The following is a 12,480-nucleotide window of genomic DNA, read 5'->3' as shown; positions in this document are numbered from 1 at the left end:
TTGATCAAAACTCAAAGCCTCAGTTACAAAGATAAAGATAAAGCAAACAAGCTAATGGCCTGCACCCCTTCTTTACCCAAAAAATCTGCCCTATCATTAGCTTCCCTATAAATATGGTTGAAGGCCACCATTTGATTCATGTATAAGTCCATCACCTGTAACCAATACTTTTTCAAACTCCAAGGATGCTTACTTTTACCCGAGCACCACTCAATAACATTCATAGAGTCCCCTTCTTCTTCCTAGCCCATACTCGGATAACTCTCCTTCAGCAATTTGACCCCTGGAAGCACCGCTAAGATTTCAGCATTATTTGCAGTTGCACTTCCACAAGGGCCAAAGAAACAACCTAACTCCATGCCCGACAAATCCGAAATGGTGCCTCCAAATCCCGCAGGCCGCAGATTCCCGTATGACCTACCGTCAAAGTTTAACTTCACACAATCCCTATTAGGCGGTATCCATACTCTCCAGATAGTAGGATGTTGCTTTTGGATAAGCATCAATTCACGTAGGTTAAGCAAAACATCAATCTTTGATATACTGAGACCTTCATTGATAATGGACAGTCAAAGCCAGACACTACGTATAATCTTATCTTTAATACAATCTAAATCCAAGGCTTTACAATAAAAAACTCTCCTATTCCTCTCAAGCCACACCTCCCAAAATATCGATGCTTTGAACAGTTGCCATATCACCACACCTACTTTTGGAATTAGGGGGATGGATAATTGATTAATTATACGAGCATGTTGTTCAGGTAGCGGTAAAGCAACACTTATTAGCTAAACAACCCACCTCTATAAAGAAAATGAGACTTTGCAGTGAAAGAACAAACGATTACCCATCTCCTCATCTTTTTTATACAAAATACAGCAATTTACAATGAGCTTACCCCGATTTTTAAGATTATCCACAGTGATAACTTTATTTTTAGACAACGTCCATAAGAAAATTTGAATATTGTGCAGGATGCGCCACTTCCAAATAATTGTAAGGCTTGGTTCTGCCCACCTAATCCTATCATGATTTAACAATAGATAAGTTGATTTCACCGAGAATACTCTATCAGGAGCAAGTTCAAAAACTACCTCATCTTCATGATCAGGGGATACATACACCAAAGCTAGCTCCATCAGCATCTCACAAATTTGTGAAAGTGTACTGTCAGGAACCCTATTATAAATAAGCTGAATATCCCAACCAATCATTCCTGCTGTAGAAGGAAAATGTCTATTTCAAAGAGGAGATAGAGACAAAAATAGCTACTCGATCATTACTTTTATCTTTTTATATCATGGCTGAAAAGAGTAAAGTAGAAGGAAAAGGAAAAAATGTGGTGCATGAATCTGAACACAATACATCTATGAAATTATCTTCAACCCCCTTCAATGGTTTAAACTATGTTTTGTGGGCCAGAGTCGCCTCTCTTGCTCTTGGTACAAGGTCAATCAAAACTCAAGCATATTAATGGAAAGAAAAAAGCTTCAAGTAGTAATGACCCTGAGTACGAGGATTGAGAAACAAACGATTTACTTGTAATGTCATGGATATTAAACTCTATGGATCCTAAAATCACTGAAATATTTTCTCAAGCTGAGAATGCTAAGGATCTATGGGATTCCACAAAAGAAGCTTATGGACAACAAAACAATATTGCTCGGATTTTGGAATTAAAACAAGAGATATATCAAACCAAGCAAAGAATAAGACGGCTACTGAATTGTTGGGTATTTTGAAACCGATGTGGGATAAATTATCTATATACTACCCACCCACTACTGATATCTCCACTATTCAAAAGAGAGCTAAGCGGGATAAGATCTTTCAATATCTTGCTGCTCTAAAACCCAAATTTGAGCAAGTAAGGAGCCAAATTTTGATGTCATATGAACTGCCCAGCTTCTCATCAGTTTTTTATACTATATTACGTGAAGAAACCAGGAAAAGAGTCATGAACGCTAAAGCAAAAATTGAAGCTAAGAGTAGTGAAAAATCTGCTATGACTGTTATTAAAAAAAAGGTGGAAAACAATAAGAAACCCGCCTATAGCAACTTTGAAGGGAGATCTTCAGGAGGATATCGTGGCAGAGGGAAGGGTCGACCACCTTCCTGTTATGACCATTGCAAAGCCTTTGGCCATATTAAGGATAGGTGTTGGATACTCTATCCTCATCTTAGACCTGCACTCGACAAGTCTTCTGAAAGGCTATTCGCTCAGAGTGCTTCTTCTGATACTCATATTTCTATTGATAAGCTTACCCAAATCCTTCAACAAATGGGTAAGAATGGTGCATCATCTTCTCATGATTTCTCTTCTGATCAAGGTAATCAGTTTGCTTTCTTGTCTTCTTTGAGTTCTAATCTTTATACTTGGGTGATTGATTCAAGAGCAACTGCCCACATGACAGACAATCCTTCTTGCTTATCTCAGTTTCAAAAGGTGGTCAACAAAACTCATGTATCAATTGCCAATGGTTCTTTAATTCCTGTTCATGGCACTGGAAGAACAAATTTCTTTTATGAAACCCACAATTCTGAGGTTTTTTATATGCCTTCTTTTCCATCCAATTTGTTGTCAGTTAGCAACTAACTCATACTTCCAACTCGGATCACTTCTCCTAGAAGTAGCAGAAATAAATCTATTCAAATGACAAGGATTTTGTTTTTGTTTTTGTTTTACAGAACTCATATATTGCTTAATCTACTCTTTGATCGCTTCAGGAACATTTTTATGAGGGGCAACATCCCCCTTAGGACCTGCAAAACCGGTTTATGCCTCCTTTTGTATCTTTTTCACTTTTACCATTTGGATTCAGGTTATATCCATATTTTCAACCCGGATCTCCACTTCGACTAGATCCTGAAGAGGACATTTCATAATAAAACACAAAATCTAAAAAATAAAGTTTTGCACTTACTTTGATTGGTCGAACTTTCTAGTGTTAAAATAATAAAAAACACCCTCTAATAGGATTATAAAACTCCAAAAGTAATTCAAATCTACCTAGGTGATATTTGGATCCGTTTTCTGTAACTTTGAGAAACACTTCGATCCAATGAGAGTCACAAAATTTAGGTTTCTTAAGGTTTCTTTCTCTCTAAAATGGGTTCTTGTGGGTTTAGGTTTCAAATGAACCTAAAACCCATCCTTAAAACCCTTTTATGTTTAAAAAAAATCAATACAACCAAAAAAAAAAAAATTCCACCCCTAGGTGGCCGTCCAGGGACTGCCGTTCAGTTTAGCCGCCTAGGCCTTCTGGATCGCTTAAGAGCTGGGCGGTTCGCTTTTTTGAACAATGGTATATGTGCGACTCTGATGAGATATGGACACAAAGGCTATAAAGACTGAAACAATTTTGAGTTGCTCGCAGGCCTGCAAGCTGCCTAATAATGAACTGTAGCACTAAAGATATTTCTGAAAAGTCATTATGAAGGAATAAGGATTTGTAAAAGTTTTTGAAAAACAGTGGGATAGCAAAATCTCTTGATTATAATCGATTTTATGAGTAAATATAAGGAATTTGTGCATGACTTGTTCTAAATGACCATTTTTGTGCTGCAATTTCACTTCAACCAGATTCTGAAAGACCACCTTTGTGCTAGAAATGCGCTCTAACATGCCATAAATTGCTGAAACTATTCCATTACTTTCTGTATTTCTGCTTTTCCTTGAAGCATCATTATCATCATCATCCCAACTATTTGGAGTCGGCTATATGAATCTTGTTCCTCCATTCTGCTATATCAAGGGTCATGTCCTTAGCAAGACCAAAAGTCACCATATCTCTTCTCACTACTTTCATCTTTTTCTCTTTTAGAGTCTTCGACTCTAAACCAATTTGCCCGTTCTAACCGGTGTTGTATTAGGTCTATGCTCTATATGACCAGCCCACCTAAGTCTACTTTCTTTATCTTATTGCTTATTGGAGCCACCTCTAAGTTCCTTTGTATGTATTCATTTTGAATCATACCTTTCTGTTCTTTCCTTGAAGCATAAGTTTGTAAAATATTAGAAACCAAGTTCGATAGTTCTTTAATGGTGAGGAACATATAAAAATAGGAGGTCTCCATGGAGTTTGCTAGAAATAGGCAAGTACACTTTTCTAAAATTACCTTGAAACATGGCAAAGAAGATATATCTTTTTAGGGATCTGAAGGATCACAATTCACTGGTTATGATGTTGATGATTGCATCCAGTTACTGGATCCCTTTCAAACCGAAGGTTTGGGATCTTTAGGATGCAATGTCATTGTAGTTTTTGTGTGACATCTTTATTTTTGAGTGCCCCTTCTAGTTATTCACTTTTTTAGTTTTCAAGAAGCTTTGTTACCACCCATAATGATTAAAAAGTTGATATGTCTGCTCACTGTTTCCCCTACTTGGTTGGTGTTGTGTTTTTTCATTTATATGATTTTCGTTTTCCCTTTTTCAAGGTAAATGTGTCTTGTAATTTTACCTTTAGTTATTCTATTTATCTTTCTTTCCTTGATATAACTTCCTCTAAACATCGTAATTGTAACTTTTGTAACTCTCACCAAACGGCAATGAAATTTGGCTTTTCTTATATACTCTATGTTACTATTACAGTTTGAAGATCTGCCAATACTTTGTGAACGGCATACCACATCAAAACTATCGGCTTATGAAGATCTCCAAAGTATAAAATCTATGGGTTTCAAAGGAGAGGCATTGGCCAGCATGACCTTTGTTGGCCATGTTACTGTAACCACAATTACTGAAGGCCATATGCATGGGTACAGGTGCAATTTCTTTCTTTCATGAATATTTGTGTTTGCTGGTTAGATGATAGTGTTTATGATCCTCGTTGGGAATGATATTCTCTTAATTCGTCTTTTATTCAGGGTCTCATATCGAGATGGAGTGATGGAATATGAACCTCGGCCATGTGCAACAGTGAAAGGAACACAGATAATGGTAGTGATGAATTCCACTATGTTTTTGGATAGTCTTTTATGATACACATGAATTTTGTTTCTACTGCTCTGCCTCTTACCAGTAAATATTTCTTATATTCAATCCATTTGTGGCCCTTGCACTGTATTTCTTGGATGGTGTTTTCATGCACTGTATCTTTTTTCTTTCATTCAAAGCAGTTCCAATGCAGCTCACAATTTTCTCATTTCCAGGTTGAAAACTTATTCTATAATATGACTGCTCGAAGGAAAACTCTGCAGAGTTCTAATGATGATTATACAAAGATAGTAGATTTGATTAGTCGTTTTGCAATTCATAATGTGGATGTGAGCTTCTCTTGCAGAAAGGTTGGCCTCAATCATTGATGCTAGTTTTAGGATTTTGTATTTTCCCATTAGTCAAAAAATAAGCATGAATGACTCTCAGTTCTGTAATTGAGACAGCATGGTATGAACAGAGCAGATGTTCATCCTTCAGGCTCATGTTCAAGGCTAGAAGCCATCAGATCAGTCTGTGGACTTACAGTTGCTTGTGATCTAATGGAAATCACTGCTTCTGACGATGATCCTTCTAGGTATATATTTAAGATGAATGGCTTTATCTCCAATGCCAACTACATTGCAAAGAAGACAACCATGGTTCTATACATAAATGGTATGTTGTGTCTTGATAGTCTTGCTTTTATTGTTAACACGAACGGTCATTATCATTTGCTTTCGTCATTTTTTTGTGCTAGGGAAAGTAAACCATAATGGACTACGACATCTAGTGATCCAAAGGGAGTGCACTATCCATTACTGATGGCGGACAATGAATATGAATTGTATTGGGGTCCACTACGACATTCACCGCTGTGCATTTAATCTCTACCATTTGTCATCTAGAATGTTGGTGGATGACCCTATGGAGTACTATCAACATGGTGTGCTGCGCCTTTGTTTTATGGTCAATATGGGTTGCAGAAAGGAATTAATTAAGCTTTGTTGTGAATCGTAATGCCAATACACGATATAATTCCTATTGTCCCAACTTTAGTAGTCTTGTATTTGATTAAGCTAAAATATTATGAGCTCTAGTGGCAGCATGTTGTTAACTGTTCATTCACTCCTCCAGTGAAAACCCTATGTAGGAGTATTTGTGAGACCCCAAACTTTAGGGATGTTATATAAGTAAAGAAGAAAATTTGCAAGCACTCCATATGTGTCTGGAAAAACACACGTCCTATGATTAAATAGAGAACATCCAATATTTGACAGTCGAATCTAAGCATTTAGGAACTAAAAACTCCACTTTTTTAATACTTATTGAGTGATTCTACAGCGGATCTCAATATTTTAGATAAAAAAGTCTAGGACTTTTGCCCGAGGGAGTAAGTGTGTGGTGTGCTCCCATGGAGGTACACTCTTGCTGGAGTACACTATATGTACTCTTTGACTAATATGAATATAATAGTTTTGATTGGATTTAACCTCCTGAAGTTTGATTTGTTTGCATTTATTCTAGTTTTTATTTTCAAGCATTATCCTATTTATTCTACATGAGAACCTGGATCTGTATTGATGTAATTTCATTTCATTTCTAGCTATGCTCTCATTTAATGGGCTTAATTAACTCAGGATTGATAATGTATGGACCAATGACGCTAAATGTTTACAAATTTGTCCTGTTCATTGCATACTTGGGACACATCTTGGTTGAGTGCATGACATTGTCTTCATCTCTTGATGATGCTATCTCCTTCTATTCATAACATCTACTCCACCCTAATCTGGTGTTGTTATAGAGAGAATACCCCAAAGTGGTCTTCTCTTCATGGACCTTCTCTCATTACTGTTTGTATAAACAACCTTTGTGCAAAACTGCAACCCTACTGAACCAACATAGAAAACTTCAAATAGGATAGACTGATCACATTACTAATGAGACACTTTTGAGGCTATAGGAGCAAAAGAAAGGAGAATAGTCGTACTGTATCCTTGAAAAGTAGTTCTAATACAAATAGAATTAAGGTATAACTGAAGTAGTAAAATATAATGTGTTTTTTAGACCTGGAGCTGTGTATGGAATTAGTGCCTGGCCTGGTTGGCTAGGTGAGTGTGCTTGGTCGATAAAAAATGGTCTGAAAAAATTCTAAAAAATCATAGGAAAATTAAGAAAAATGTAAAATTCGAGAAAAATAAAAAAATAATAGAAAAATTGTATGTACATACTAGGAAAATTTAGGAAGCTTATAGATACTGAGGGTTTAAACTGCGAGAGTTTCAGGAACACATTTAATAGTCCAAATTGGAGTATATAACACTAATGATATTCATAGGAGCAATCCAAGTTACAAAGATACATGCAGGACCCGATCTACACTCAATATGAATGACTAGAAGGTTCATATGCATCTTGGTCACGGTCACGCAGACTATCTCGATAATAATTCTGGAAGGACTCCAATGCTCAGAACGCCAAGGCTTGTCTAACCCTTGTGCTTCTGCTCACCTTGCCGCTTGTGCTCCCTCTGTCACCATCTTATGGTTTAGTGGTCTTATCATCATCATCTCCTCGTCCATCTTCCCCATACTTCTCATCTTGTGCACCTCCTCTTAACTTGTGCCTCTTCACTTCGATCTTCCTATTGGATGGGCCTTGACTCTACTACCAACCTCTCATTGAGAAGTGGTGCCTCCACTTCCACCAACAACTCCTCAGCCGGATCTTCTATACATTGATTTGAACTCTGTGGATTTAGCTTTCTTCCAAGTCTAAGAAATTTGTTTGATTTCTCGCACAATCTGGGTAAAGACTTGTGATAGAGGGCTCAAATGCAGCCCTGGGGTTGTATTTAGGGGCTTAATACCCCTTGTTGGCTAAAAAATGCTTAGTTATTGTTTGTCTAACCAAAAGGAAAGAATAATCAGCTGAACCCAACGAATCTTTGTTGACTCAGCTATGACCGTGGACTCGCCCGAGTCTGGCCAGGAAGCAGCCGGGTTCTTACAGGGACCCACTCGTTTCTGAACTAGAGGGCTAGTCCCCTAGTTCGGAACCATCTCAACCTGGCAAGCTACCAAGGTCTAGCGATTGGGTTGAGTGGGAACCTGAATCTCTTTGTACAATAATGCCCTCTGCCTTAACATGGTCAGGTTTGTAGTCATGTAGTGTCGGGTGGAGCATGGCATTTCTCCAAAATTTGGAGGTAGTGATGCAGGGGATACAAGTTCTTAGGAAGATAGTAGGACTGCATCATCATGTAGCTGGATGCCTTATTTGTGTCTCTTGCTTGCCAAAGTGAGGTTTAGTTCTTCTATCAGATAGTCGACCATAATAATCTATAGTGAGGCAACTTATAAAGTGAATCCCCAAAAGTGAGCTGTGTATCAGCTTCATTGGCCGTTTCTCTTTAAATTAATTTGTTTATGATACATTGACACTACTTGCCTTATTTCTGTTACATACAATGATTTGGGTTCTTTTCACTTCATGATCATTATAGGGTTTTCAATTGCTTCTAACTATCTGCAGGTTTATCTTCCTTAGATTGCAGAACTTTTTTTTATTAATTATCATGTGTTTGTTGCTTGGATGCATTTTTACATGCTGATATAAATGTGGGTAATCATTTTTTTCCACGTTTATACAAACCAGAACAGTCTCAGTTATCTCATATCTACAATATTTGTACTTTTATATTTTGAATTTATGATGTTTCTCCTGACAAGGACCATCTTTGTTAAAATTTCATCCGGTGAACCCACCTTTCATTTCTTGTTAATATTTGCTAGTCTGGTTGCTCACTTGATGCAATTATATAATATGGTTGAGTATGCATAGAAAAAAGGGTGCTCAAATGTTTCTTTATGGAACTTCTATTGGAATTGTCGTGCTACATCGAGTATTACTTATTGCTGGATTCTCATATTTAATAAATAACATTACTTATGCACTGGGTTTGGATAATATTTTTACAAATTTTTTATTCTTGAATATTAGCATTTGACATTGTGTATTTTTTGCAAATTTTGTTATTCTTGTGATTGAGAAATCTTACTTCATTTTCTTTCTTGTTTTTGTTCTCTATTAAGCATCACTACTATCATCTGGCATTTTATGTATTTTCTACTTATCACTGCTGCTAGGGGCAAGGAAATATTGTGATGTTTTGATTCATACTCACAGTTTATTTCGTTTTTCATTTGTTGCCTCTAATTGTTCTTTTCACCACAAGTAGATTAGTTGAATGCACAGCTTTAAAGCGAGCTATCGACATCATCTATGCTGCAACCTTGCCCAAAGCATCAAAATCGTTCATCTATATGTCAATCATATTGCCATTTGAGCACGTAGATGTGAATGTACATTCTCCCAAACAGGAGCTACGATGGTTGCCGACAAAATGGATATAATCTAAGAACATTCAATTCCTTGAGTAGGACTGTAAGGTTAGAAAGCACTATTAGGACTTTCTTTTCCATTGCATAAATATGAAGTTTTTACTCGTAATCATTTTATGAGGATCTCTGTAGTTCCCTACCCTAAAGAAAATATCAAGCTTGAACCTCGTGAATATTGTGTATGTACGTGAGCCTTTTGAATCACGAAAAGATCGTTGAAAACATACAAGGGGCAATCAAATCAAAGCTGATGAGCTCTAACACAACAAGGATGTTTCAAACACAGGTATGTTTTATAGAAAGTAGAAAGTTGGCATGATATATTTGTAGATTAAATATTCTACACCATACATATTTTGAGTTGGTCTTTTTTGTGTCCTACAAGTCTTGTTGTAGGTCCATGCTCTGTTGTTCTTTTATTTTCATAGATCAAGCAAACACTTTCTCACTTCTAGTGGTTGAATCTGTTGATCTTCACAATTGTAACTTTTTTTTGTGTTTTTGTCTAAAGTTCTTTGGAGGGCTTCTGAATTGTCGTAACATGGAAATGAGGCATCTCTCTGAGCATTATGAAGTTGTCAATGTCATTGCAATTCCTTAAACCATTAAACCATTTGTGTTTCTCAGCTCTCCATGTGAATGGAGCCCATTGAGGTGCTTTTCTGAACAACAAATGCCTCGAAATCTTTGATAGCAAACACCTTGCTTAGATATGATTTAAGATCATCAATCTCCTTCACATTGTTCTCTATCACAACAATATCATCGACATGCATAATAAGGGTTGTAATCCCAACACTATTTTTCTTTACAAAGAGCTTTTGATCTGTCTAACTTCTTCTAAATTTCAGCAACACATTACTGAATTTTCAAACTATGCTCTAAGTGACTGTTTAAATCTATAAGTCTCCTTTAGTTTCACACCTTTTTTGTCTCCCCTTGATCTAAAAATAATCTAAAAACTTGGAGCTATGGCCATATAGATTTCCTATTGGATGTCTCCATGCAAGAAAGCATTCTTTACATCTAGCGGGTGGAGAGGCCAAGATTTATTAGCAGGAAGAGAAAGAATGATTCTCACAATGTTCAGCTTAGCCATTGGAGCAAACATTTCTTGGTAGTTTATGCTAGGAGTTTGAGTGAAACCCTTTGCAACCAATCTAGCCTTATACCTTTCAATTGTGCCATCAGCCTTGCACTTCACAGTGTATATGCACCGACATCCTATGACCTTCTTCCTTTTAGGATGGTTGGTGATTTCATATGCATTTTTGCTCAAGCGCTCGCATCTCATCACTCATATCAGCTTTCAATTGAGGATGTGAAACGACCTTTGGAACATAGGAAAGTGTTTAAATAGAAGAAGACATGGATTTATATGATATAAAGTTCCCTATAGGATGTTGAGCACAAGAACGCTTACCCTTGCGTACAACAATGGGTTAGTCCACATTAGGATTCTCAGAGGATTCCTGATTCTGGGTTAGCATTCGGGGTATAATCATGGTGACCTTTGGGTTGTACCATCTTCTTTCTCCTGATATACGTCTTCAACTCCTTCTCATGGTGTACAACATTCTTTTGAGATACACTATTCTCTTCAAATAAATGTGGTGAGGGAACAACAAAGGGAACCACATATGTGCTCTCTTCACTAAAATGTATCTTGTTCTTTCCTCTCCCTAAAGAGAGCATTCATGACCAATAGATGAGAAGTACATAACATATTCAAAGAAAGTAACATTTATGGAAGCATAACTGACCTTGTTAATAACATCATAACACTTGAATCCTTTTTATGATATGGATATCCAAGGAAAACATATTAGACAACTTTGCCATCAAGCTTGTCCCTCTGTGGACCAAGTATATGGACAAAACATATTCAACCAAGTGGTAAAGTCTCACCACTCAGAGCATTTTGCCTAAGTGATTCATATTCTCCATTAACTCCTCTCGGAAGATAAAAAATCTTTCTTTGCTTTTTGCACAAGACAAGATGAGCATTGTATAAGTTGATAATGGCTCATTTATCCGAAAAAACACGAAGACAAGCATAATAACTTCCATTGACAAGTCCCTTTGTTTGAAACTATTGATTTGTTGCCCCAGCTTATAGATCTTTGCAAAAATTTTCTTTTGGGAATAAGTCTTAGAAACGACATCAGATATTTCCTTAAAGGCATTGTAATTCATAAGAGTTTGACTCAAATTAGGTTGTATGGAATACAATGATCAATTCATAATTACCACATCATTGACTTCCCCTGTCTGCATATTTAGGATCCTTGAGATCTGGTTTTTCTACTCGACCTTCAATCTATCCCAACTTTTTCCTTCTACTAAGAAATAATCTAACTCACCTGGCCCACTCCAAATAATTTGTGCCATCAAATTTAATTTTGGTAATTTGGAATCCAAATTGCTCCATATTTGATATTTGCTAAGACATCTTCTACTACGGTTGAGATTTGGTTACACCCTCGGAACTAATCAGTTTTCTATCAAACACATGATCTACATCAAGAAATCACCAAAAGAAGTCTCCTTGATCAACCCAATTATTGTTGGAAAAAACTGGGGTTTTAGGACATGATGATTTCATCTAACCATACAAATGACATCAGCCATAAATCATATCTCCACACACCTTTTGTTCGATGCTTTTGTCTTTTCTTCGATGCTCTGATACCAAGTTGGAAGTAAACAAGGGCAAATCAATCAAAAAAGAGAAGAAGAGAAAAGTAAAATGAAGTTATTAAAGAGTAGTAAGAGAGGGAAAGAGCAGGAAGAAGGAAAAGGAGAGAGAGAGTGTGTCGTGATGATCTAGAATGAGCATCATGCACCTCCTTTTATATTAATAAAGTATACGAAATTTCAATAATGCCCATGAAGAATGAAATAGGACATATACATCCTAAACAACAATAAAAGATATTTATACCCTCATATATATCAATAATTATTTATTTCCAACGTTTCTTAGTTGATATTAAAGACGGTTCTCAGCCAATGAAATATGGCCTCATTTAGCGTGTAAGCTACTTGATTTATTTCTAATGCCATCATGTTCTTCCTCTTTCACTTTTATGATTTGCATATCCTTCAACATGTAAAATATGCTTCATTTATAGTTTTCATTATGAATATTATCTC

At 36.5% G+C, this 12,480-nt stretch overlaps 1 protein-coding gene across 1 annotated transcript; it reads left to right on the top strand.

The window, feature by feature from the left end:
* The first annotated feature begins 1,957 nt into the window (after positions 1-1,957).
* LOC18448444 (DNA mismatch repair protein MLH1) lies at positions 1,958-9,336 on the top strand. The gene is made up of 6 exons (XM_020676050.2): positions 1,958-2,545; positions 4,595-4,767; positions 4,870-4,942; positions 5,155-5,289; positions 5,386-5,600; positions 9,162-9,336. The coding sequence occupies exons 1-6, from the start codon at positions 1,958-1,960 to the stop codon at positions 9,334-9,336; spliced, it is 1,359 nt and encodes a 452-aa protein (XP_020531709.2).
* The last annotated feature ends 3,144 nt before the right edge of the window (positions 9,337-12,480 follow it).

This window comes from Amborella trichopoda, chromosome 11, assembly GCF_054954075.1.
Source record: "Amborella trichopoda isolate Santa Cruz 75 chromosome 11, AtrichopodaSantaCruz75HAP2 v2.0, whole genome shotgun sequence".
Taxonomy (NCBI): domain Eukaryota; kingdom Viridiplantae; phylum Streptophyta; class Magnoliopsida; order Amborellales; family Amborellaceae; genus Amborella; species Amborella trichopoda.
This window is presented reverse-complemented; position numbering and strand designations above follow the sequence as displayed.

What these genes read in the sequence shown, in the direction of transcription:
- LOC18448444 (XM_020676050.2), top strand. Translation starts at nt 1,958, where the DNA reads ATGAACGCTAAAGCAAAAATTGAAGCTAAGAGTAGTGAAAAATCTGCT. An exon ending in GGCCATATGCATGGGTACAG is followed by an intron (nt 4,768 to 4,869) that starts GTGCAATTTCTT and finishes TCTTTTATTCAG; the next exon opens with GGTCTCATATCGAGATGGAG. An exon ending in TGAAAGGAACACAGATAATG is followed by an intron (nt 4,943 to 5,154) that starts GTAGTGATGAAT and finishes TCTCATTTCCAG; the next exon opens with GTTGAAAACTTATTCTATAA.